At 39.8% G+C, this 26,858-nt stretch overlaps 1 protein-coding gene across 1 annotated transcript in view; it reads left to right on the forward strand.

The window, feature by feature from the left end:
• The window catches only part of camsap2b (calmodulin regulated spectrin-associated protein family, member 2b), a 67,912-nt gene that overhangs the window by 27,402 nt on the left and 13,652 nt on the right, over positions 1 to 26,858 (forward strand). Inside the window, exons 4-10 of the mRNA XM_065261994.1 lie at positions 656 to 733; positions 15,916 to 16,057; positions 20,881 to 21,020; positions 23,953 to 24,043; positions 24,127 to 24,211; positions 24,311 to 24,354; positions 24,531 to 24,600. Of these exons, the coding sequence (XP_065118066.1) occupies positions 656 to 733; positions 15,916 to 16,057; positions 20,881 to 21,020; positions 23,953 to 24,043; positions 24,127 to 24,211; positions 24,311 to 24,354; positions 24,531 to 24,600 (650 nt within the window). The remainder of the gene's footprint in view (positions 1 to 655; positions 734 to 15,915; positions 16,058 to 20,880; positions 21,021 to 23,952; positions 24,044 to 24,126; positions 24,212 to 24,310; positions 24,355 to 24,530; positions 24,601 to 26,858) is intronic.

A 26,858-nucleotide genomic window follows, 5' to 3' on the forward strand; every position in this document is an offset into this window, starting at 1 on the left:
AAAGGTCTGATTTTCATGATATGTCCCCTTTAAATAAACTGCAGATGGATCCCAATTAGAGTGATGGTTCATTACAGCTACTCTATATGATAATAATTTACAAATTATCCACTAAATGACATACCATTATACTAAAACGGCACCTTTTATGTTCAACAAGGTATGTAAACACTATGCTTTTTCATGAGGTTTCTTTGTCTCTGCAGCAAAACATTGTGCCAATGCATACTGCAAATTCATTTTAAAGTTTTTTATTATTTTTATAAATTGCAATGCAGACTTTTGTGTTAAAAAATCACATAACACTTGAATTACCAGGAAGCAACTGATCATTATCTTTCAGTAGGAAAAAAATAGTCAAGTCAGTCTTGATTCAAATCCACCCAGAGAATTTTACCACCCTGTCACTAGAGGTTCATTTCACCACAGTAATTTTGCACAAAGGCGCATGTGATGCCGTTTTTAAAAGTATTTTTTTGTAAGCCTTCTTTAAAGTAACTGTTAATACATAAAACGTAAAATACTTGTCATTTTTACAAGGAGTATAAGCTTATAGATTTGAGAGGATGCAGAGCAAAATCCTGTTTGCGTGTGTAATGCTTGTTTATTTGTGATGCTGTGTGCCTGCTAATTTTGCATTTTTTTTCCATGGCAGGCAAATGAACATCTTCGCCACATTGTGGACCAAGAAAAAAGAGTTGGAGACACGGTGGAACCCTCTGTAGCTCAAAAGGTGATGAGATATTACAGCTTATTTCAGTCTGGAACTATGAATTATTCATTAAGCGATTTAAAATTAGTTCACGTACTAAGGAAAAGCTTTATAAGCAGTACAATTTTGTCTCAAAAAGTAATTGAAAGACCTCATTAAAAGAAAAGTCTACCATATCGTTATCATGATAATATGGGGTGGTTTACCAGGCAGAGATTATTTTAAGACAGGATTTAAGGCCTTAATTTAATTAGGACATATTACTAGTTTTAACAAACATGCCTTAGTAAAAACATTACTTGTGTCCATTTTGAGGAAAACAAAGAGTACTGATGTATTTTAAGATATGTCAGTGCAAGTTGTTTTCACTTTGGACAGCTCTTACATTTATTTTAGTCTAGGTCTTGTCTAATCCCTGTCTGGGAAACTGCCCCAAAATGAATTATATTGTGATACAAGATTTTGGTACAGGACAAAAGAATGCCAGATGGCAAGGTACAGTACAAAGGGAAAGATGTACCACAAGTAAAAAAAGCAGGATAAAACAAAATATTCCAAATAATCAAATATAATTTAATCTTTCACAATGTTTTATTGTTTGCTACTCTATGGGTTAAATCACTAATGCATAAGCTTGCTTTTAATGTAACTACAGCACATTGTTAATCTTAATTTACAGATGTCGAGCAATATTTACATGATCACAGCCTAAATTATTCAATAACGAACACCTAAAAAATTATAGAGACCTATAGAGTCAGTTTTTAGCAAGATGCAATATAATGGCCCTGTAAGATACATGTTTTTCGCTTCTCCACTGAGGCTAAACATACAGTTTTACAGCAGAAACATACATACTCTAAGTAAGTAGAATTGCTCCAGCAGAAATAAGTTTTTACACAACACATCCACAAAATGCTAATATTTTATAATATATTGTATAAATATATAAATTTCTGATGAGTTCCAGGATGTTAATAGAAAATTATTTAGAAAATCAGCCTTTGCGTAAGTACGTCATACTATATCAGGCACACCTGCAGAAAAAATCAGCTACTTCAATAATACTTACAGTGTGATTCTTCTTTTAAGGGTGTTGCAGTACTACTATTTTTTACTTGTCGTTTTTACATATTGTCATATGTAAGTAAGCAATATGAAGGTAAAATAAGGAATCTGTGTAGTGCCTGTTGTCAATATACAGTCCGCTGGGCAGAATAATTCCTTGGTCATATGCCATCTACTGATAACAAACCGGTTGTTACCAGTTCATTTGTCACATTGACACCTGAGGCCTTTTTCCAGGTTGTTTGCATAGTAACGTCAACAATATCTTAACAAATGGACCACATGACTCATTTTGATACACACCCTGATGCCGTTGCAGGTTTTAGTTCCTGCTTTGTATTACTTTGATCCCATTTCAGCCATAATAGACCACGTATTGCAATGTCCACTTTTTGTCCTCTTATGAGCCCATACAATCGAAATAAACAGGCTTTTTTAAATACCACAGATTATTACATTTCCAGTTGTAATATTTCCAATGTGCTTATATACTACACTCTGCAACTTTGAACTTTGACTTAAAACAAATATTAACAAACACACCTATAAAAGAGAGTGATAGAGACAATCCTAGGATGCAGTTCTACAGTTGCAGGCATAAGCTAATTGGTGTATTGCTATATTCAGTTTATGACATTATTTGAATGAATAGTATATTCAGCGTTGTATTCAAGACCAGCTCATTCGAGTCTGAGTCGAGACCGAGTCCAGAGAGGGTTGAGTCCGAGTCAAGACCGCGTCCAGAGAGCGTTGAGTCCGAGTCAAGACCGAGACCAGAGAAAGTCGAGTCCGAGTCAAGACCGAGTCCACATGAAGTTGGGTCTGAGAAAAGTCTGTGCTATGGCATTTCTGATCTCACTCAATTCATATTTTGTTAAAAATGTCAAAGTCACCCACAGTTTAATGATTTTGAAATCCACTCTATAATATTAGGTCCTACAATATACACAGGTTCACTGTAGCACAAACCACAGCATACCAATTTACAAAATAAATGTATTATTCATGAAACTAAATAATAATTTAGTTAAAGATAATTGCTAATAAGCTATATTTAAAATTTTTAATGAATAAGTAAATGTATTTATGGTATTGTGTAAAGGTGTTAGGAATAAGGGAAGACTCAAAAGCTGAGATTGCAGTTAGTGAACACTTTATTGTAGCCAGTGTTGGGCAAGTTACTGAAAATTAGTAATTAGTTACAGTTACTAGTTACTTCTTTTAAAAGTAACTGAATTACTCTACCAGTTACTGTATATCAAAAGTAATTAGTTACTTAAAAAAGTAACTTAAGTTACTTTTATGTCTGCTTTTTAAAACAAAATATGAACAGTACTGAACAGTCAAACAATAAAATGATATGGATGGGCTATTTTACACGTAAGACTCTAATATATCACATACTCTAGGAGGCTATTTTGCTTTAGATTCAACCTTTGAATATTTTTGTTAGAAATTATCTTAATATGTAAACTTAGTTTATTTATGTATATCATTTAGACCATTTAGACAAATATTCTGCATGTTTACAAAAATATATAATGTGTTAAAATTGTGTAGTGTCTCTTTAAAAATTTGGAGACAATTGTGTCAACATGTCATATTTTCTAAAATAAATTATAATTTTTCTGATTTCATATTTATTTTAATAAGTTAGAAATGTCTCCGCTGTGTCCTGCTGACAGGCGCGATGCGCGTGCCGCAGATGAGGCAAATTATGGGTCCTCCGAAGGTTAGACCGTCTCATTTTAGTTCTTTTCACGAACTTCTGAGCGCCTTGAAAGGCCGAGTGCTCACCTTTTATCGCATGCTTAGTAGGGTGCAGCCCTTGAATTGGAACACAGCTTGTGAAGCTTGCCACAGGGACTGCGCTCTTTGGTCATATATTGTTTGTTTTCTGTTGGATTTAAATGATACACAGGATTAAAGGAAGATATTTAATCAGAAAACGGAGTAGGCTACGTGGATTGTTTTGTCGGACGGACACAGAGCGAGTGGATTGTTTGTTCGGATATGGAAAGACTGAAACTAAAACTAAAAGCGAGCTCACACATACTATGGAGTTTTAACACGGGTGTACAGCGCAGTGTGAATATTTTAGTGGAAACAACAATCGCGGATCGTTCTCTTCCATGAAGCTGATGTAAACATCTAAGAATATATGAACATTTCTTAGATTTATTACCTTTGTGGACTACAAATGCAAGTTGATGTCATACTGCGATTGCTTGGTGAAGATAATTTACAAACATGAGACCGGATGGATTATGACTTGCGCACAATTTTTAAACAAAGGTATGTTGTCCCGTTTAGATTTTTCATGTTCATTCTATATGCACTGTCAGCTATGATGAAGTGTAATGAATCATTGCGCCGCCAACTACGGTCCTGCGACGTCCGATACGTCTTGTCTATTTTTTACAAAATAGAGTAACGCGAGTAACAAACTCATTTAAATTTGAATAATTGTAATTGCGTTACTTGATTTAAAAAAATACTTTTACATGCTCGTTACTGCTAAAAGTAGTGGAGTAACAGTAACGCGTTACTCCCATCACTGATTGTAGCTGACCACAGGATAAAATAACGGCATCAATCAAGTGCATTAGTGAACAGAAAATCTCCAGACGACTGGTAATGGCAAACCAAATAGTCCTCTGTGGCAGTGCAAAACGGAAAGGGCAGCAAGGTTCGCTGGGGAGCCAGTGAAGGCTTGGAGACACAGGAAACAAGCAGAGGCACCACACAGGTAACAGCAATGTACCACTCACGTCAGAGTTCTGTGAATGTATATGATAAAGGGTGCAGAGTAATTCCAATAGTTAATTAATGATAGCAAAACTCTCAAACGCCACGAGACAGGACAAGACAAGACAGGACAGGATACAATTCTTGTGTATACGGCACAGCTCAATATACGTGTCTGCAAGGTCTAACAATCTGACAATACGACAAAGACAGGGCAAGATCGATAAAGCCAAAGTTAAAGAGAGAAGATGAGGGACAGGTACAGAGCGGAGAGAGTGGAAACAGCTGTGGAGGAGGATAATGAGAGCGTGCCGGTGTGTGTATGTGTAAGAGGAGAGAGAGAGAAAGAGACAAGATCATGACAGTACCCCCCAACAAGCCCCTCCTGGCCTCCCAAGGGGAAAGCCCGGCGAGACCGGAGGAAATCATCAATAAGCGAAGGGTCCAATACGTCCCGGATGGAAACCCAACTCCTCTCCTAAGGACCATAACCCTCCCATTCAACCAAGTACTGATGCCCACATCCCCGACGACGCATGTCCAAAATCCTGGGGACTCTGTAAACGGGCGACCCCTCGATACAAACGGCGGAAAGCACGGAGCGAAGGGGACGAGCGGGTGGCAGGCTTAATGCAAGACACATGAAAAACGGGATGGACCCGGCAAAGACTAGATGAAAGACGGAGCTTGACAGCGACAGGATTAATAATCTTAGTGATGGGGAAAGGTCCGATAAAACGTGGAGCCAATTTACGAGACTCAGACTGCAGAGGCAAATTAACAGTGGATAACCACACTCTCTGACCTGGTAAATAGTGCGGGTAGTGCACATGCGTCTACAAGAGCGGCAAAGAGCGGATCTCACCCTTCTCCAGGTTAGTTTACACCGAGAAGTAAATGTCTGAGCGGACGTGCATTTAGAATCAACCTCCTGTGATGAAAATAAAGGGGGTTGATACCCAAGGCAGCAGTGAAACGGAGAGAGTCCCGTGGTAGAAGATGGGAGCGAATTGTGCGCATATTCTGCCCAGGGGAGCTGCTTGGACCAAGACCAGGATTACGAAACACGAGACAGCGAAGGATGCGGCCGATGATCTGATTGGCTCGTTCAGCCTGACCATTGGTTTGGGATGAAAGCTTGACGAGGGGTTGGCGGTGGCACCAATAAGGCGACAAAATTCCCTCCAGAATTGAGAGGCGAACTGTGGTCCCCTGTCGGAAACGACCTTGGAAGGTAAACCATGTAACTTAAACACATGATTGACGGTGATCTGGGCTGTCTCCTTGGCAGAGAGGGGTTTAGTGAGCGGGATAAAGTGTGCAGACTTAGAAAACCAATCAACCACCGTCAAGATGACCATGTTACCATCGGACGGGGGGAAGACCGGTAATACAATCGAGAGCGATATGAGACCACGGGCGAGTCGGAATAGGCAACGGACAAAGCAGACCTGCTGGCAGGGCATTGCCGGTCTTAGTTTGAGCACATACTGTGCACGACGCGATAAAACGGCAAATGTCAAAATCTAAAGAGGGCCACCAAAAACGCTGGCGAATGGCTGCGATGATGCCCCGAACGCCGGGATGGGCTGTTAATTTAGAAGAGTGACCCCATTGTAGGACAGCCAAGCGCATGGGAACCGGGAAAAAGAGTAAGCCCCTAGGGCAATTTCGTGGCACGGCAACACAGGATAACGAGCACTTAACCTGTCTTTCGATTCCCCACCCCGCGGCCCCCACCACGAGACCAGGAGAAATTATCTCCTCCTGGGACGTAGAGGTGGTCGAGGGATCAAAGACACGAGACAACGCATCCGGTTTCAAGTTCTTTGAACCGAGACGAAAAGAAATAGAAAAATCAAAGCGCATGAAAAATAATGCCCAACGAGCCCGACACACGTTTAATCTCTTAGCGGAACTGATATATTCTAATTTGCGATGGTCGGTCCAGACAATTGCTGGAGGGTTCTTCCATCCCCTTGAATGTCACCATTCACCGAGGGCCAAGCAAATGGCAAGCAGCTCACGGTTACCGACATCTTAATTTCGTTCCGCAGGCGAGAGATGATTGGAAAAGCTGGCGCACGGGTGGATCTTACCATCAGCGGCTGATCACTGCGAGAGAATGGCTCCCACCCCTACCTCAGGAATTAGATCATCTCCTCCTTAAACTGCGCAAAGCTGAGGACGCAGTCAATTTGCTGTGCCCCACTCACGAGCGCGACCAGCAAGAAGGGAGATGACAAAGGTGACCCTCGCTCGCTCCCTGGCATAAGTCACCGGCTGAAGGGAGAAAACCACCTAACACTGGGTTAAAAAGGCACGGCATTGAGTAGGCTCACCAGAGTAGACAGGAGGGCTGTTTATCCGCGGCTCCGGCGGATCATGAGCGTCCGGTGAAGGGGGCAGCGGGTGACGGATCTGATGGACCTGACGTGAAAGATCCGACATCTGAGAGGCTAGCGTCTCGACTGCATGTCTGGCAGCGGTGATGTCCTCCTCGTGGCGACCTAGAAGGGCAACCTGCTGTGAAACGGGCTGCTACTCGCTGAGTCCATGTTCTGGTCAGATTGTTCTGTTAGGAATAAGGGAGGACTCAAAAGCTGAGATTGCAGTTAGTGAATACTTTATTGTAGCTGACCACAGGATAAAATAACGGCATCAACCAAGGGCATTAGGAAACAGAAAATCTCCAGACAACTGGTAAATGGCAAACCAAATAGTCCTCTGTGGCAGTGCAGAACGGAAAGGGCAGTGAGGTTCACTGGGGAGCCGGTGAAGGCTTGGAGACGCAGGAAACAGGCCGAGGCACCACACTGGTAACAGCAATGTACCACTCACGTCAGAGTTCTTTGAATGTATATGATAAAGGGTGCAGAGTAATTCTAATAGTTAATTAATGATAGCAAAACTCTCAAACGGCACGAGACAGGACAAGACAAGACAGGACAGGACAGGATACAATTCTTGTGTATATGTGTGGTTATCTACTTTTAAAATTATAAAACCGACAAGATTTACTTGCTAAAAAACACAGTTTAATTCTTTAAATGCGTGTTAGGACTATACTGCATATATCTCTACATTGAATTTAGGGCTGTCCCATTACTCTATTCTTTTTGAGGAGTTCCTTCAGTACATGTCGAGTACTCCTTAAAATATCGGAGATATGGTTTAGTAAAACAAACTAGAAAGAAAATGACAACATATCAGAAGCATACAGTATAAGTCAGCGCTACATTGCCTCTTTCTCTCGATCGCATGCGCACGTACATAAACACGCACACACCGTGTACGTGGATCAGCTTCTGCATGCTGGAAAGAAAGCGCATCCTGGTAAATTTCGGAAATTAGATGACATAAGTATCATAAAAACACATCTGAGAATAAAGGCCAAGCAACTAAAAAAGACTTTTGTGTTTTACAAGTACCCTAATGTTGCGTTCCCACCAGCCGCGGTAGAGGCATCAAGCGCACGTGATTTTAATGTTAAGTCAGTGTAAAGATGCGTTGACGCGCGTATCGAGGTCTTGAGGCACTAATGAGGCATTTAGCGTGGCAGACGCGATTCCACCGCATTCACACGTCTAGTAAAGCTGAAAAACACGCTGCGTTAACCAATCAGGAGCTTGCTTTAGTAGTGATGTGATTACAGAAAGTGAGCGGAGTCACAGAAGTCCCTCCCATGACGCAAATTAACGCGTGAATGTGTCAATAACTAGAATTTCACACACGAATGAAGCGAGTACATTTAAAATGTTCAAGCAATCAACTACGCACAGTAGACGCAAATTTGACCCCTCAAACGGGTCTGTTGTGAACACACAGTAAGACCATAATGCCAATTTTGCATTCTGTTTTCCGAAGCTCGTGGAGGCGTGGAGCAGAATACATAGTTAACTTATGTGCGATCTACTGGCATTGCAGATCGACCTATTGGCAGTGATGGGCGTAACGCGTTACAAAGTACAAAGTAACGCGTTACTGTAATTCCACTACTTTTAGCATTAACAAGCATGTAACATAGTATTTTGTTTAATCCGCAATTACAATTACTGAAATTAAAAAGAGTTTGTTACTCGCGTAACTCTATTTTGAAAAAGAAAATAACACTTGCAGACAAGACATTTCTGATCTAACGTCGCAGGACCGTGGTGGGCGGCGCAATGAATCAATAAACTTCATCATGGACGACAGTGAGTATAGAATGAACATGAAAAATCTAAAAATTGTGAACTAGTCATAATCCAACCGGTCTCATGTTTGTAAATTATCTTTGCCAAGCAATCCCAGTTTGACATCAATTTGCTAGTTTGAAAAGCAATAAATCTGAGAAATGTTAAAATATTCTTAGATGTTTACATCGGCTTCATGGAAAAGAACGATCCGTGATTGTTGTTTCCAGTAAAATATTCACACAGCACTGTACAACTGTTAAAACGTGTTAAAACTCCATAGTATGAGAGTGCGCATTTAGTTTCAGTTTCACTCGCGGCGTATCCGACAAAACAAACTCACTCTGTTTCCGTCCGACAAAACAATCCGCGTAGCCTACTCCGTTTTCTGATTAACACTCTGGGGTCGACGGTGGCGCGGGCGCCGCAAACTCTTTATTTTTCAATCACTCCGCAAAGAGAGTTAGATAACTCTGCTGATTTTGGTCATACAGATATGATTTATACATCATTTAAAACGTTAAAGTGTCTAGTTTTTTTCTGTCCACTCCCAATAAAAACAGAATGTTGTGCTTTTCGCAAAATTAAGAAAATAAACATGATGCGTGTTTTGTTCTCTCTCCCTCAGTGAAGTCCTTTCAGAAACACGTCAGAAAAATTAACTGTAACTTAAGGAATACTTGTCATATAAACAAAAGATACATATCTACATAATGCTTGGAATGTCTGCTTTTGGAAGATGTAAGTGAAATCGAAATCAAATATTGTAATTCGTTGTTAACTGTGTTAGAAGAGGGAGATTTATCGTCTTTCTCGTGTTCCTGCATTATCTATAATGAGCCACGCCCCGCTCCATTGAAGAGAAGAGCAGAGATCATCCATATTCATTAGTCAACCCCAGTCAATGGAGACTCAGTCTCTGTAGCCATTCAGTCAGTGGCAGTGCTGTGTTGAGTTTTAATCCAAGTGTTGGTGACATGACATCTACTTGTTTACTCAGACTGTAACTTAAGTTATCTCCAGACGCGAGTGTGTGTGCTTCATCAAACAGACGCGATCGACGTCCAAACGCACACACAAATACCTCATATTTGACGCGCTTTGTGGTATCATTATAAGATATGCGATTGTAAACATCACATCTACTTGTTTACTCGCCCCTAAAGTTATCTCCAAACAGACGCGAGTGCGTGTGCTTCGCCAGTGACGCGATGTCCAAACGCACACACAAACACGATGCCTCATATTTGACGCGCTTTGTGGTATTCTTATAAAAGGTGCCATTGCAAACATCACATCTACTTGTTTACTCTCGCATAAAGTTATCTCCAAAAAGACGCGAGTGTGTGCTTTGTCAGTGTGACGGGATCGAGGTCCAAACGCACACACAAATACCTCATATTTGACGCGCTTTGTGGTATCATTATAAGATATGCGATTGTAAACATCACATCTACTTGTTTACTCGCGCCTAAACTTATCTCCAAACAGACGCGAGTGCGTGTGCTTCGTCAGTGACGCGATGTCCAAACGCACACACAAACACGATGCCTCATATTTGACGCGCTTTGTGGTATCATTATAAGATATGCGATTGTAAACATCACATCTACTTGTTTACTCGCGCCTAAAGTTATCTCCAAAAAGACGCGAGTGTGTGCTTCGTCAGTGTGACGGGATCGAGGTCCAAACGCACACAAAAACACAAGATGCCTCATATTTGATGCGCTTTGTGGTAAAATTATAAAGTATGCTCTCTCGCCTGTAAATACAAGTCATCTCCAGGCGCTTATGTTTTCTTTGTGCTTCCGTCAGACCCGGTTGACGGCCAAACGCACACACAATGCCTCATATTTGACGCACTTTTGTATTAAGACGGATCTAAACACATCTAAAACCCTGTTTGTTCGCGTATATCTCTGCACGGTAAGTTTATTTAACGCAGGATCACGCATGGGAAGGCATTTCTTTTGTGTTGCTTTCACAAACAAACACGTAACAAGGCGTCGTCTTACTGCCTAAAGGCTCATTAGCCTATGCAGCTCATTATGCAAGTGTTTTGTTCTTTAGCTGTCAATCACAGACTATTCAAGAGCTTCCAGCCTCCTTGCATATTGCCTTCCTAACCAAAAAGTGACTTTGAAATTGTAAATCAATATTATTGTCTTATGTAAATGAGTAAGCAGAATGATTTTCACATCATTTTAAAGAAAAAAATCTAGACTACTAGATCCTGTATTGAAAAGTCTTGGGAAAACATGTTTAGTATGAGTTTTTTTACTTATATCAGTCACTTAAAAATTTGGCTTTTTCAAAAACCACGCATAAACATTTTTCTCTCAAAAATACAAACATGTACATACATGTTGATCATATAATATAGTAGCCCAGTTTGTGCTGAACACAGTGTTATAAGACTTTTGCCATTATTATGTTTTTAAGCAACTGAAAAAAGCACAAATGTCAGTGCATGTCAAAACTTCTCCAAGGCCCTAAAAACCCCTTAGACCCCAGAGGGTTAAATATCTTCCTTTAACTCTTTCGCCGCCATTGAGGAGATATCTCGTCAATTAAGAGAAAACGCTTCCCCGCCAATGACAAGATTTTTCAGTCTTTCCGCAATACCGCTATTATCCACTGGGTGCCACACTTCCGCAACTTATACAACCCGGAAGTAGCGCCTCACATGAAAGAGAAAGAACTCCGTGTATGTTTTAAAGATCGCTCTGCATCTGATCTCTATCAAAAGTCCTTTGCAAAAATGGAATTATCTCAGCTTTTTGCTCAAAATTGGGTGTTTTTTGGCGCTTTCTTTGTATTGCAAATAGTATGCCATACAGACCCGTTTGCCACTGAACCTGCATTAACGACGACAGTGGGGCTTCTGGCCTTAGTCAAACAGGTTGGCACGTATGGTTGGGTGTGATTTTGGCGCTTTCTTTCTATTGCGAATAGTATGCCATACAGACCCGTTTGCCACTGAACCTGCATTAACGACGACAGTGGGGCTTCCGGCCTTAGTCAAACGGGTTGGCACGTATGGTCGGGTTGCGATTTTGGCGCTTTCTTGTGTCTTGTGAATAGTATGCCATACAGACCCGTTTGCCACTGAACCTGCATTAACGACGACAGTGGGGCCTCCAGCCTTAGTCAAACGGGTTGACACGTATGGTCAGGTTGAGATGTTGGCGTTTTCTCGTGATCTTGTAAATAGTATGCAATATAGACCCGTTTGCCACTGAACCTGCATTAACGACGACAGTGGGGTTACAGGCCTTAGTCAAACGTGTCGACAGGTTTCATTTTCTCTTAAAAATCGGAAGGTGACCCTTAGTTACCATATATACCGTCACAGTGGGCCCCCAATTTGCAAAATCCTCAACTGTGGATAAAACAATTATGCCTCAATAGTTAGTCTGTCTGAAACTAAGCTGATTAAACCACATCACTGTGTGACACTTGCATTACATATGAACGGCCCCTACGCTAATATGATTTTGTTTTTCTCTCCCTGTCTCGTCCCTGGGTCCCATTGACCCTGAGGACAATGGGACAAACAGACCCAGTTCCGGTAGATGTGAAAGTCGGCACACCTCTGATCTACTGGTCGTCCATCAATGTGATGCCCAGCTGATGCCTGACCAATGACCACCGGCAGGACCCGCTTAATATCCGCTTAATCTCCGCTTACTCCTTATCCGTTTATATGTGTGTATATACATGTATATCTCCCATGGGTTTTTCCCTCCTAGGACTTTTATTTTTATTTCCTCGGCTAAACAACCCGGGGTTTTTGTTTTTTTTCTCCTAGGGGGTTTTTTACCCCGGGGAGGTAGCCTGCTTGGGCTTAACTTAGCTTCTTCTTCTAGACGTTACATTAGTAATATGCCTGCTCATAATGTCGCGTCATAGCCGCAGCAAATTTGACTGCTTATGCTATTGTGTATTATGTTATGCTATCTGTCGTTTTTCTGTGCTTTTACTGCATCTATTAATGTAAAGCTGCTTTGAAACAATTGAGAATTGTGAAAAGCGCTATATAAATAAAATTGAATTGAATTGAATTGTTTTTGAAGAAACCTACCCATGTTTGAGAGGTGATTACAAGAGAACTAATGAAGGTAGGACAAGAGAACTAATGAAGGTAGGATGAAACGTTTTTTTTTTTTTTTTTTTGAAAGCAGAGGGTCTGTTCTTTCATCTGATATATTGTTTGTTTATATATTTAAAGAAGAACATTTTCTGGAAGGCATTAAACTTTTGTGAAAATCATGAAAAATGCTGGCGCTGGCTGGCAACTTTTTTTAAAAACGCTGGCGGGGAAAGAGTTAGGGTGCGTCTCATTTCTCTGTCTTACCCCTTCCCCTTACCCCTTCACCTCGGTTTTGCGCGTTCATGTGAGGCAAAGTGGTGTCTCAATTCTCAGTTTGATCAAGGGCTAGGGCCAAGGCGTAGGGATACATAGCCCTTGAAACGAAGTGTGATAAGGAGCACACTTGAAAGAGAGGGGTAAACGTTAACGTAGGAATATCTCAGGAGAGCCGGCATCAAGACGTTTTATTGATGAACGTCGAACTGTCAAGAAGTCACACAAATGAAAGTACAGTATTTTCTGCAATTTAATTGAGATTATATTATGACACTCAAGTTTTATGATACTTTTAATAAAATGTTCAAGCGGTTTTAATTGTAATGTTTTTGTTTTGAATCGCTAGTTAACGCGCTAGCTAGCAGCTAAGTTATGCGCTATTTGTTGAGCTCCGCTCAGGCAATCGATACCACAACCTGAGACAACGGCATCTTCTTTGTTTGTTAACGCTTGTCTGTTTACATAGCAGCCAGTTAGCGCAAGGGAAGGTGACGCAAACGGTAATCGAGTAGTGTCTCATTTTTTAGACGAACGATCTGTCTTACCCCATTCCCCTTTACTCGGTTTCGAGGGGCAAGGGGAAGACGAAGACAAAGGGGAAGGGGTAAGACAGAGAAATGAGATTGGCCCTTAATCTTGTGTATCATTTAAATTAAATATAAAAAAAATATACAAACAATATTTGACCAAAGAGCGCACTACCCGCCGCAAGCTTCACAAGCTGTGTCCCAGTTCAAGGGCTGCGACCTTCTAAGCATGCGACCTTAAAAGGTGAGTCACCACAGTGAGCACTCAGTCTTTCAAGGTGGAAGCCTCAGAAGTCCGCGAAGAGAACTGAAATGAGACAGTCTAACCTTCGGAGTACCCATTATTGCACCTACTGCACGCACAGACCGCGCCTGTCAGCAGGACACAGCTGAGACGTTTCTGACTTATTAAAATAAATATGGAATCAGAAAAATTTTAATTTTAGAAAATGTGACATTGTCTTCAAATTCTTAAAGAGACAGTACACAATTACATTTACAAACATAAATATTTGTCTAAATGGTCTAAATGATATACATAAATAAACTAAGCTTACATATTAAGATCATTTCTAACAAAAATATTCAAAGGCTGAATCTAAAATTAAAAAATAGGCTCCTACAGAATGTCATATTAGAGTCTTGCGTGTAAAATAGCCCATCCATATTATTTTATTGTTTGACTGTTCAGTACTGTTCATAGTTACATTTAAAAAACATACATAAAAGTAACTTAAAAGTTACTTTCCTTAGTAACTAATTACTTTTGATATACAGTAACTGGTAGAGTAATTCAACTACTTTTAAAAGAAGTAACTGTAACTAATTACTAATTTTCAGTAACTTGCCCAACACTGCCTATTGGGCACCCCTGTTACAGGTCAAAGACTGGACAAACAAGATATTTTTTTTTAAGTAAATGAGATCAGAGCAAAATCTAAATACTTTTATGCCCCTGGTTGGGAATCAATGCTCTAGGGGATCGGACATTCGGAATTCACTGTAGACGCTGCTAAAATTCCTACAGACTTTGCAGAGACTGAGGATATCTTAGAAACGTGTGTTATTATATTTGTAGAGGCTTTAAGAACTTGTAACTTGTACCCCGGGGGTACAAATGCTGTCCTATATACTGTGGTTAAGGAAATGCCCATGAAACTGTGTGTATATCCTAATGTGTTAAATTGAATATAATTATATAATTCATTCTGGCAAGTGGCTCTTTTGTTGAGTAACATCATTAACAGCGCCAAGCCACTCCCTAGCAATATAACACCCTGTTTTTCATATAGGCAAGACCGGGGGTGGGCAATTCTGGTCCTGGAGGGCCACAGTCCTGCAGAGTTTAGCTCCAACCATAATTAAGCACACCTGAAAAATCTAATCAAAGTTTTCAGTATCACTTGCAAATGAAGTTCAGGTGTGCTTGATTAGAGTTGGAGCTAAACTCTGCAGGAATATGGCCCTCAAGAACCAGGATTGCCCATCCCTGGGCAAGACTGTTGGGTCAGATTACAGTCCGGCAGATGCACATGCATGTCTAGCCGGGGCATTCGTCAAGCCAACATCAAAATTTGTTTACAAACTTTAACCTCTAGTTAAAAATTATTTACTCTAGTAGGACTCTGTTGCTACTGATTCCTTGTGTAAGTCTACCAACATTTAAGTTTGGACCTAGGGGTGGGTGAAAAATCGCTTGCGATTCTCATGCGTATCTCATCAGTAAAGCCGGTTTCATGATTAGTAGTAAATCACTGTCACCCGCTTTCAGATGAAGTGGCATTTACTACACAGAGCCGTATTTCACACAATTTATCGCCCACCCCTATTTAGACCACAAGTCAGAGCCGATGCTGTATTGGGCAGTGCTCTGATATTCAGTGACCCAAGTTGGATTCCCTGCTTGTGGTCCTTTGCCAACCCCGTACCACTCTCTCCACCCTATACTTTCCTGTCATCACCTTACACTGGCTATCAAATAAAGGCAGAATGGCCCTTAAAAAATTTTTGGGCCACAAAAGCTGTTTGTTTATGTTTTTACAGCTGAAACCATCTATAGAAGAACAGTGCATAGGAAAGTAAGGTTGGCCTAGATGTATCCATCAGTTATTGGTCAAAGGAGTACTGTATCTCATAAATTGCTAGGAACAAGGCAGAGTAGAACCCAAACAATAGGGATGCTCCGATCGATTAAACAACATAAAACAACTGACAGTTAAAGTGAATTCTTACAAAGGCATCATAGGTCTGGTTATGATGCATTCAATTTTAACAATGTTGCTGTCATAGAATCTGAAATGTGTTTGTTATCCCAAGGGCCGGTTAAAGAGAGAGGACTCGAAAGCACTACCTGCTCTTTGTCTTCCCCTGGTGGACAATCTACTGAAGGACAACACAGATGGCTGTGCACTGGCTGCCCTGCTTCACTATTACTGCCCTGATGCAATGCCACTGGAAGGTAAAAAACACTTGGGGCTCTATCTTACACCCGGCGCAATGCAGCGCAATGCGCGACGCAAGTGTCTTTCGCTAGTTTCCACCCTAATTTTCACGTTTACCGCCGCGTTGTTTAAATAGCAAATGCATTTGCGCCCCCTTTTGCGCCCATGGGCGTTCTGGTCTGAAAATGAGGTGTGTTCAGGCGCATTGTTGGCGCGTTGCTATTTTGAGGCAACTAAAATAGACTACGCCATTGACCAACAAAAACCTGGTCTAAAGTCTAAAGTCAATGGCGCAATGTGTTTTATGTTATTTAAAGAGCGCATTAGTAAAATGCGCCTATAAACGGGAGGACAACGCGGGTTTGCTTATCACAAAGTAGGCTACATGAATGCGCAGCAGCACAAAAATGCTTTTAAATATGAAAGATTAAAGGATTGAATGTAAAAGATTATTATTGAGTCTCTTGGACATATTTATAAATGAGGACTGATTATGAGACGTTAAGGCGCAAAGAGCTGCTTCACCAGCCTGGTAAGTAAATAAATGCTTTGCTTTGAACAAATGCGTCTGTTTTTAAATGTTTTTTTTAATGCTACCTCACGGATTTATTGTATATAATGTACCTGTGGATATGGTGAGATGAGAAACATTTGTAAGTAATGCTTAAAAAACTCTTTGCTAAAAAAAACGCTGTCCAAAGTGCTGAAACGTGAGGAGAGCCGTTTGTAATTTCTTTATCTCCTGTTTGTTACAAATAAAGTATTTTTAGAGTACAAACCTTTTCTTACATACTTGTAAATTATGTTTTGATGATATTGGATAGCCATACATTTAAAGCAATTACAAGCCTGCTTTTTACTTCCATGACTAAAAGAAAACGGGTTTTAAAGGTTTTAATAAAAAATAACAATTTCAATACAAGTGAAAAACAACACAATTATTTAACATTAATCTTAAACTGGGGATCGTCTTCCTCCGCTTAGTTTTTCAGTTTACAAAGTCCGTCATTTAAATAGGGATTAGACATAGCGCCAGCGCAACTTGCTTTTAAAGGGGATGAGAGCTGTGACTCTCATTGGTTTACTGCACGTTACGCCCAAAATACTCCCATTACAAAAGGACCTACCCTTTTCGACCATGCGCTCGGCGCAAAAACAATTTTTCCCGTCGTTAAATTAGCAAAAGTGGATTCGGACACGCCCATTTAGACGTTGCGCTGTGCGCTTTAGACAATGCGCTTAGATCGTTAAAATAGAGCCCTTGTAGTTCTTCTAATTTTAGTTTAGACAAAGTTTAGATTAGATTGGCATATGCAGTAGCTACAGGATATTTTGCCGCCCTTCCCACTGTTCACAACAAACAACGGCCGATAAACCAGAATTCATTCATTTTCTAGGGAGAGTCGCACAAGGGTTGCGTGGAGTTGCGATCGTCGGCATATGCAACATTTTTGGATCTCATTTGAGCTTTGGATGCGTTTTAAAAAAAAAACTTCACTGCATTTGACCCGCAAGACCGGAAGTGATGTATTTCAATGTGCTCCAAACAAAACACTGTGTGCAAGGTGAAAATTGTTGATCGTGTTTGTTTAACTTCATCAGTAACACTTGAATCCGTTAAAAACTATTGATTACTACTGATAAGTAATAAATTATTATTTTTATATTAATGTTATTTTTAATCTTGTCTCCATATATTCTCTCTCTCTCTCTCAAAATATTAGTGGCATTTTGTCATATATGCCTAGCTGTTTATTTAATTTGCATTCATGTATGTAGTCCACTGTGGTAAATATTCATAAAAAGAAGTAAATCGTGCTGTTTAGGGGTGACCTCGACTAAGGATTTACATATTCGAATCAGAATTGTCGAATCTTTCCATAGTTGACCGATAGTCGAATCATCTGTGTGTGCATGGGTTGGGAGGGGGCCAGCAGGTACAAATTGGTAACTTTTATTTTCTTTCACAAGCAGCACACATAAACAACTTTCTGATAAAGTGACCAAAACTGTATTTCAAGTGATGAACGAAGACAAAACTGACGATGCATTTATATATTTTTAAGGTAAAATGTAAGGCAACATTTGTTTAATTATTCATAACATTTTAAAGCCACGATCTACAGAATATCACACAAAAAACTTTTTGATAACTAAACCTAAAAATATACCGCAAAGGTGATCCTGCCTTGGAAACCCTGGCTACAATTCAGTGTTTTTATTTAATTTGGAGATTTAGCGCGTCAAAGCAGAGAGATGAGAGATGACAAAAAATGTGTGATTGTTACTGCAAATGAGAAAAACGAAGCTTTATATACAATTCATTAAACGTTAATTTATAACAAGAAAAACACTGAATTAATGATTATAGACACTACGCGTATTATTTAACACAGAAATACCTGCTTGCTTGCTTTGACTTTGATCATCTCTTTATTCACTTTAGATACAAAAAAGACCTAATGATATTATTTATTTCAGGAATCTCTTTGCTATCATTTGAAAGTGAACACCGACCGTAATATTAAATCACAAGAAAGACAGTCGTGTCAGGCATAAATAAAGGTTCGGTGCAGATATTTTCCGTTTCATCACCGAAATTTAAAGAAACGGCTTACCTGTTTTGTAGTTTAACTTTTGACAAGATAACCACTATGTTTTAAATACATTTTAAAAACTTATACCCGTCGAAAAACATCCGTTTTTTAATGTTTAGTTTGATGAACTCCTAAATATGAGACGCAGATCACCTAGCCCGTTCGGCTAAATTACATGCGCAAGCATGGCCAGCACGCAATAGCGCAACATCGATACAACGAAAAGCAATTCAAAATGTACAGATTTACATTAGATCAGAATTTACGTTTATAATAAATACCATTTTTTTTTTATAAAATAAGGTCAGAAGTAACAAAGTGCAGAACAAATGTGCAAAATGCCTCAAGTGCACGGAAACAAAACACAAGCCAAATAGATAAATCAGATAACCCCGAGTGATTTATAAATAAAATAAAATAAAGAAATTATTAAAAGAATGAAAGTATAGCCAGAATTGCCAGCTTTGTCTTTTAAATGTAGAAACAAAAAGGCAATGGTGTATTAACATGGGAACCTCTTTTTGGACGTGTAGCCCTGTCACAGGGATTGTTGGATTTATTAACGCATTTTAAAAATATCTATCGAAAGCTGCTACTTCACACATTATTTTCAGGATTATAATAATATGCTGTATATTAATATATGGGGAGAAAGCTGTTATATGTGAAATCAGATAATATGTGAGCCCATATGGCCAAAATTGAAAAATCATTTCATAACACATCTGCGACGATTCGAATGTGAGATTGGTAGTCGAATCAGGCTTCTCCTATCGATGCATCGAATCTTCGACTATTCGGGGTCACCCCTAGTGCTGTTTTACTATGTATGCATACAGAAATATGGAAGATCTTTTGTTTTCTTGTAAAGATTATCTGTATAATTTCTCTAATAAAAAGCTAGATGGGTGTGGTTTCAACCAACCAACCACCTCAGCTCCACCTGCGTCCCGCCTCTTTACCCATTTTTGGTTATCTGTGAGTGATGCGTGGTGACGGGAGGTTATGCCAACTATTAGCTTGAAAAAGATCTTCTCAGACCTTTGGCCCTGTCTCAAATGGCGCACTTCATGTGGACTTTTGGTCTCGTGGCCTTAAATTGCAAGTCTGTAGGGTGTTACATCTGTCATTTTTACATCAGAAGTGTGCTCATCAGTGCCCCCTTTGCACCCTTGATGTGGTTTTCGGCAAAAGCTGCACTGCTGCAGGTTCCCCACACTCTACCAACCCAGATGTCCTTGAGAAAGAGCAATTAGACGACGGATGGGAGGAGTTCACACCACTTCTCACCACTTCCACGAGCATGGCGCTCGTTTGTCCGAAAATACGCCGTGCCCTCGTGGACTCGCGTCATGGGTGCCTAAGGTCTGTCATTAAAGTGTGGACTCTGAGGACGTCCACAGGTCTAGAGTGTGCCATTTGGAACAAGGCCTATGGGTGACGTCACAGACACTATGTATTTTTCCAGTCTATGGTTGGCACAGATTAATGGTCAAACTGAAATTTTAATTCCACTGCCACTAGAGAGCAAACACAGACCGTCGTGTCTGAATGTTGTGTGCAATGGAAAGGTAGCATTGGACAGAAAGATTGTGTTCTCCGTGTTATAAAATAAGAGGTTTGAGTATTTATATTTGAGAGAATACAGTCCCTGTCATTGGCCTGGCTTGTGACAGACTTCACCAGAAGCCTATACAGATAAACCCTCAACAAAATACTCTGTCAATGTAACACCTAATCTGGCCCTATAGATAACAGACATACACACACAAACTGCATCAGGAAGACTAGATTATTCACTAAACTCTCTCTGAAGTCCCCAAACAGCAAAAGCATAGTCATATTATTCATGCAATGGAAGAGCTTATATGATTCTGTTATGCCCTTTCAAAAAGTTGACAAAATCATCAGTATATTTGCATAATCTTAACAATGATTGTAAATAAGACGAAAGAATGGGAGCTGTAAAATGTCATATAAGGTTGGATAGAAAGAAATGAAAAGGGGAAAAACAGAGAGAAAGAGTAGGAGTGAGTGAATGGAAGAGAAGAGAGAACAGTGCTGCAGTTATTCAAACATAAACACATCTCCACCCCGTGACCGTGAAGATTCTGCTCATTACATCACACATTATGATCCCGCCCCAAAGACATTTCTAAAACATGATTGGTGTAATGAAAAGACTGTCTTAGATAAACTCATAACGCTATTGGCTGTCTTGTGGTATGTTCCCTCCCCCATAGACATCTGTGTGAAAGAAGTAATGTCATTGGCTGACAGTCTGTACAATCTTCAGCTGATCCAAGAATTCTGCAGAGAAAACTTCAGCAACTGCTGTCACTTCACACTGGAGGATATGCTGTATGCCTCCAGCACCATTAAGGTAAAACCTGATGTCCACATTTAAAACTACAAAGAGCATGATTGTTGTTATTATTATTGAGATTATTTAAATTTCTGCTGCACATCTGTTATAGAAACACTTGGACTCTGATGGTATAATAAGAGTATTGTAGGAAAATTTAATTTTTGTTCAAATTCTCCTTTCAATTGATTGGCGGCTACTGTAGCTTCTCTATGTGTTTCAAAAGCGAGGGGTGAGCAGTGGACTGAGACGTCCTCCATTGCGCTGTTAAGAAGAGTCATGTGACCGCGGGTGGTGTCCACCTGAGTTGATGCCATTTGCCAGCATCTTCAGATTCTATGACGCACGACACATATTTAGAATATTTGATCGGTCCGCTTACATTGTGTAAGCGAATGCATCTATACGATTCAAATCCGATTTATTTTCACATATTAATGAGGCCTGAAACCGATCGGAGCATCTATGCACTTTTTTCTGCTTAAACTTCCGTGGGTCATATCCAATCTGAAAAAAAAAACGTGTTTCTGACAAATTTATATGGTAATCTGTAATACCGCTAATATGCCTAGTTACCCAATTTATAAAAAAAACTGAAGAAAAAAATGATTTACTAATTTTAAATTCCTTCACAAAAATGCAATTATTTCAGCTTTTTGATTAAAAAAAATATTTTTAAAGAAAAATATCCATATTTAAGAGTTTATAAGCAGAGAAAAAATATAGATAGTATGAAACTTTTTTTTTCTCGGTTTTATTTGTTTGTTTATTGTTTGTTTGAAAGCAGAGGGTCTGTTCTTTCATTTGATACATTTGTGTGTTGTTTATATATTTTTAGATGAAAATTTTCCTAGAAAGGCATTTTGTGAAAATCACAAAAATGCCGGGGGGGGGGCAACTTTTTAAAAATAATGGCTGGCGGCGAATGAGTTAAGTCACTTCAAACAGGCAGTGTAAATGCAGCCTTAGAAGGTTTTGCATCTGAGCTCTTCATATATTTTCTTTATGAAACAGTAGCATGAGGTTTTGTGTCTGCTGTTTCGCCTGTTTTAGCTTGGTATGTGAGGTTTCCCAGATGTTTCAAAACATGTTTCTCTTTCAAAAGATGTTTCTCTGGTGATTTTCCACAAATATCCTTGTGTTCGTTTGAGACCCGGATGAATGCGTGATCGTTGAGTTACCAGTACTGACTCAGGAACAGGAAAATGACCAGTGCATGTTTTAAATCTGACTGTTTGGGAAGACTGAGTCATAGTGTGTGCGGGCGTTCGTGTGTGTGTACTAGAATACTGTTGCCAAACTTTCAGACAGGGGTTTGAAGTGTTTTCCCAAGATAAACACTGTATAAAGTGTGTAGCGTTTACGTCACACATTAACCGTTATAAAGCACATTTTTCAACCTTCAAGCACATTTTAAAGGGGGGGTTTAATGGTATTTCAAGCATTCTGACTTATTAACACAGTTATAGAGTTGTTTCCTCATGCTAAACGTAGGCAAAGTGTCAAAAATGCAGTTGGGCGTGTTTCAGAGTATTTCTGTGCCGAATGCACTTCGCCAGGGTTCGTACAAGTTTCGGCTAATTTTTTTCGATTACGGTTCTAACTGACGTTTCAGGGGTTTTCGATACGTATCACTTCTTTATATGGGCTTCCGCCGGAAAACTTCCCCCGGAAAACCCCGCCCAGCCGTCAGTCAGCGGGAGACGCTAGAGCTTGCTAACAGTTTATCACGCCACTCAGCTTTGTTTAATTTCAAAAGTCAACAATGGCACAACAAGAAGTGTGTTTTTGGATGTAAGGAGAAGACATCCAGCCTTATGGAAACAATGGATATAGTTTATTATCCGGATTAGCAGCGGAGTTTTGCGTGTGTGTGTTTGATGCGGTGGATTTTCATGACGAGTTACACGCGGTAAGTAAGACTTCTGTATTATGTTGGAAATAGGCGTGTATATTATATAAATGACACGAACATGTAGTGAATCATAAGTTAAAACAGTGTTGTATAGTGTTGCATGACTCGTACTCGCTCCTCCCGTGTTATAACTCCTCCTTCTTCATTTTTTCGTACGTTATCGGAAAGATTCGGTAAAGCTAATCTTTCTTTTATAAATCTGATTAAACTAAAGACTCTTCAGAGATATAAAGGATGTCATACTACTCCATAGGTACTCCAGATTAATATCAGAAATGCAGAAACAGCGTGTGTTACGTGAGCTTTAAGGGGTGAAATGTGCTACATTTTCCAAACTGGTATTTTTTCCCTGCTGGTTTTATGTCCTGTGAAATGACTTTAATATATGAGCACAATTGCTGTGGTTGATTATGTAACCCACATTAAAATGCTTATCAGCTGCTTCAGCCATTCACAAGCTTTCTAATACAACAGAGTCAAATCAGATGAAATCTTCAGTGCCTTAGGTCTCATCTGTATAACTGATTTAAGTAACTTTTCATGAGCCATAACAGTCCCTAACTGTGTTGAAATAAAGGTTCAGGGCTGAATGACTTATCAGAGAGTAAAAGAGACTGCCGTGTCTGTTTTGTTCGTGTCAGGTCGCCCCAGCTGCTTTGTGTCTCTTTTTGGGTCAGAACACTCTTTGATTCTTTACAGAATGAGACTCTTCTCACAGCAGCTGTGCTGTCATTGCAAATACCCTATTAAAAATAGTAAGCATCATACAGTATACACAACAGTATGCAGAACATTAATATTACTGTATATTTTAAACACAACCATGATTTTGCTTTCTACAGTAGCATTAAGACAAAATCTAAGTGAGTGGAGTGACACCTTGTGGTTGTAATGCAGCATTACAAGTACAGCACATCACAAATCCAATGCACAAGCCTGTTACACCCTTTCAATTTATTACATTAATCTTTAAAGTGCAGAGATTTGAGGCTTCATTGTATAATTTCTAATGTTTTATCACTTGTGTGCTTTCAGAGTAACTACCTTGTGTTTATGGCAGAGCTGTTCTGGTGGTGTGAAGTGGTAAAACCGTCTTTTGTTCAGCCACGCTCAGTAAATACCAAAGGTAAGGTCTGTCTTTTGTCGTTGTGTTGTACGTGTTGTGAATTTTGTTAATACAAAGTTATCTAATTAAATCTCTTCCTATAGTTTCTGACCCGTCACAGACCAATGAAATGGCGCCCATTACCAAACAGAACCTGATCCACAGACCAGACAGTCCAGATCAGACCAGGTTTGTTATTAGTATTACGTTTAAAAAGGCATTCAAAGTAAATAAATCACACACTCTGTCTTTTTATTCAAGCCTTATTTTATCTTTCACACCATACAGGTGTAGGTCACAACCTAAAACCGACAACGCAGGTAAGAGTTTAGGTATAGTCCTGACCCTTATTCTTTTAAGTGTATTCAAAACACGTATATATTTCAGGTTTATGTAATAGCATCTGTCAGATGCTAAATGTAAAAAAAGCATTTATTTTGTAAATACATGTATTTGTTGTCGACTGAAGAGCTGGTTAAGTAAAAGTAACAGGTTATGTCTTTCACAGCAGTTATTAGGCGATCGTCCTCCATGTCGTATGTGGATGGTTCTGCAGGGACATGGCCAAAAGAGAAACGGTTTGTATTTTTTTTCCATGCATGTTTTAATTAAACCCAGGTATTTAATATATTTTTAAGATAAGACAATAACCCAGGGTTCCCACGGGACCTTGAAATCCTTTAAAGTTTGTGAATCTAGGGGGAAAAATTCAAAGCCCTGGGAAGTTTTTGAAAATATACATACATAGATACAGGGCATTGAAAGTGCTTGAATCTATTTTATGCAAGAAGTTTTCTTGAGAAAAATCCATATTATTCTCTGTGTAGTGTAGGATAATATCATAAAAATTCTAGACTTTTTAAGCACACGTGCTAAACTTTTTCACTTTAAATGCTTATATCTTCTGTATGTGAATGTTGATTCATACCAAAATTCTTTTTTGCATAGTTGTGTTTTACACATAAAAACATCTCGGGTTACGTATCTAACTGTTGTTCCCTGAGAAGGGACTGAGACGCTGCATCTCCCTTGCCATACTTCCTGTGTCCCTGTAACGCCGTCTTTGGCAATATTTCAGATATTGATATACTTCCTGGCTCCCGCGACACCCTGTCTTTGTCGTTAAGCCTCACCATTGGTTGAATTTGATATACAAATTCAGACGCACTTACCCCTGGAAGCGTCCCCAAAGTGTCACCGCAGTAATGCAGCGCAAGTTCCCTCGAAAGGGAACTCAGTGTTTCCCATACATAGGCTCTACTTGGGCGCTGCGCCCAGGTAAATTGCGACCCGCCCAGGTAAAAAAAATCACTTTACGAATTTCCATATTTTCTGAACTCGACTGGATGACCCGTGTTTTGGAGAGAGAGAGAGAGCGAGAGAGAGAGAGAGAGAGCGCAAGAGAGAGAGAGAGAGCGCAAGAGAGAGAGCGCGAGAGAGAGGTGGGGGTCGGGTGACCGTGAAGATGATGCACGCGTCATAAACTCATCATCCAGCGCGGCAAACTGGATCAACTGCAGCAGCACATACGGAGCAGCCAGGGAACACACTGCGACCAAAATGGTCGCATATGCTTATGTGCATATGTGTTTATAGCATCTAAGTTGGCTTCATTTTGCGTGCAAGCACGTTGTGTCTTTCCGGTTGAGTGTCCGTTCACGTGCTCTCTGTTTCTCAATGAATTGGCCACGACGCGAAGCAACCTCAGTGTCACATTGTATCCTTTCATGTTTCTGAACTTGAGCAGAGTTTTACCATTAGAGGTCTTTCTTCACTGAGGACGCGGGACCCGTACGGTTCCGGGTTTATATTTTAAATGGTCAGATGGGTCCGGGTCGGTCCTAGTTCATTACTTCGGGTCCCAAGTCTGATTAATATTGTGTGTAAAACCCGAGTCGATCGGAGAACGGCCGTGAGCGCTACCGCGCTAAAGCTCGAGTGCTGTTTTAGGTTTTAGCGTGCCTCCGGTTTCTATGGCGATAGCAACTGGCTCTTGTCACGACCACGCGCCGCTTCATTTTCTTTATCCCATTTTTTAATAATCTTACTATTAATAGACAATATCTTTACTAAAATCTAAACAGTTTGCACAGAGATTGTAGCAAAAAGCAGTGCTAATACTGAATGAGCAAAGCTCTAGCTGACTCAGGATATAAAAAACGCAAAGCTGTAATGTAAAGTCTGTCATTGGGACAGCAAGTAGACTTTTAAATCTGAAATAATTAGTGGATTAAGCTTTTTTTAATCGGCAAAAGAGAAATAGAAAGCAGAAGCAGTAAAAGTGCCTATCTTATAGAAGTTATTAACATTATAACATCAGTCACATTTATAATCTATAGACCTGCACTGTCTATATAGGCTATAGTATACATAGTATTGTATATAATTGAGTTTGATAAAAGGGGTCATCAAATTGCTTCATATATCAGTGCAAAAACATAAAGTGTTTTCGTGGTGCTTTGACAAACAGTGTCAGCTTTGTTTATGGCAAAAAAAGTTTGGGGTGGTTAGATTAATGAACTATAATGTGAAATTAATATGAATGTTTTATAAATCAAAGTATTGTGTTGTGTCACACATTATTAGTTCTTTGTTACATGTATAGTAGACCATTTTTTGTCGGTGGATAATAATGATTGCCCTTTTCACCAGCTACCACCACAAGTAAATTTCAGATCTGTGGGAAACACTGGAACTGTAACAATGTATCTTAAAAGATAACACGATGTAATCTTGCTCTCACTTGAAATGTGCCCCCACATTTAGTCCTTGAATTTGAGGGTATTGGACCTGGAAAATCCTTGAATTGTCCTTGAATTTACAGTTAACTAAGGTG

Source organism: Paramisgurnus dabryanus, chromosome 6 (assembly GCF_030506205.2).
Source record: "Paramisgurnus dabryanus chromosome 6, PD_genome_1.1, whole genome shotgun sequence".
In the NCBI taxonomy this organism is placed as follows: Eukaryota; Metazoa; Chordata; class Actinopteri; order Cypriniformes; family Cobitidae; genus Paramisgurnus; species Paramisgurnus dabryanus.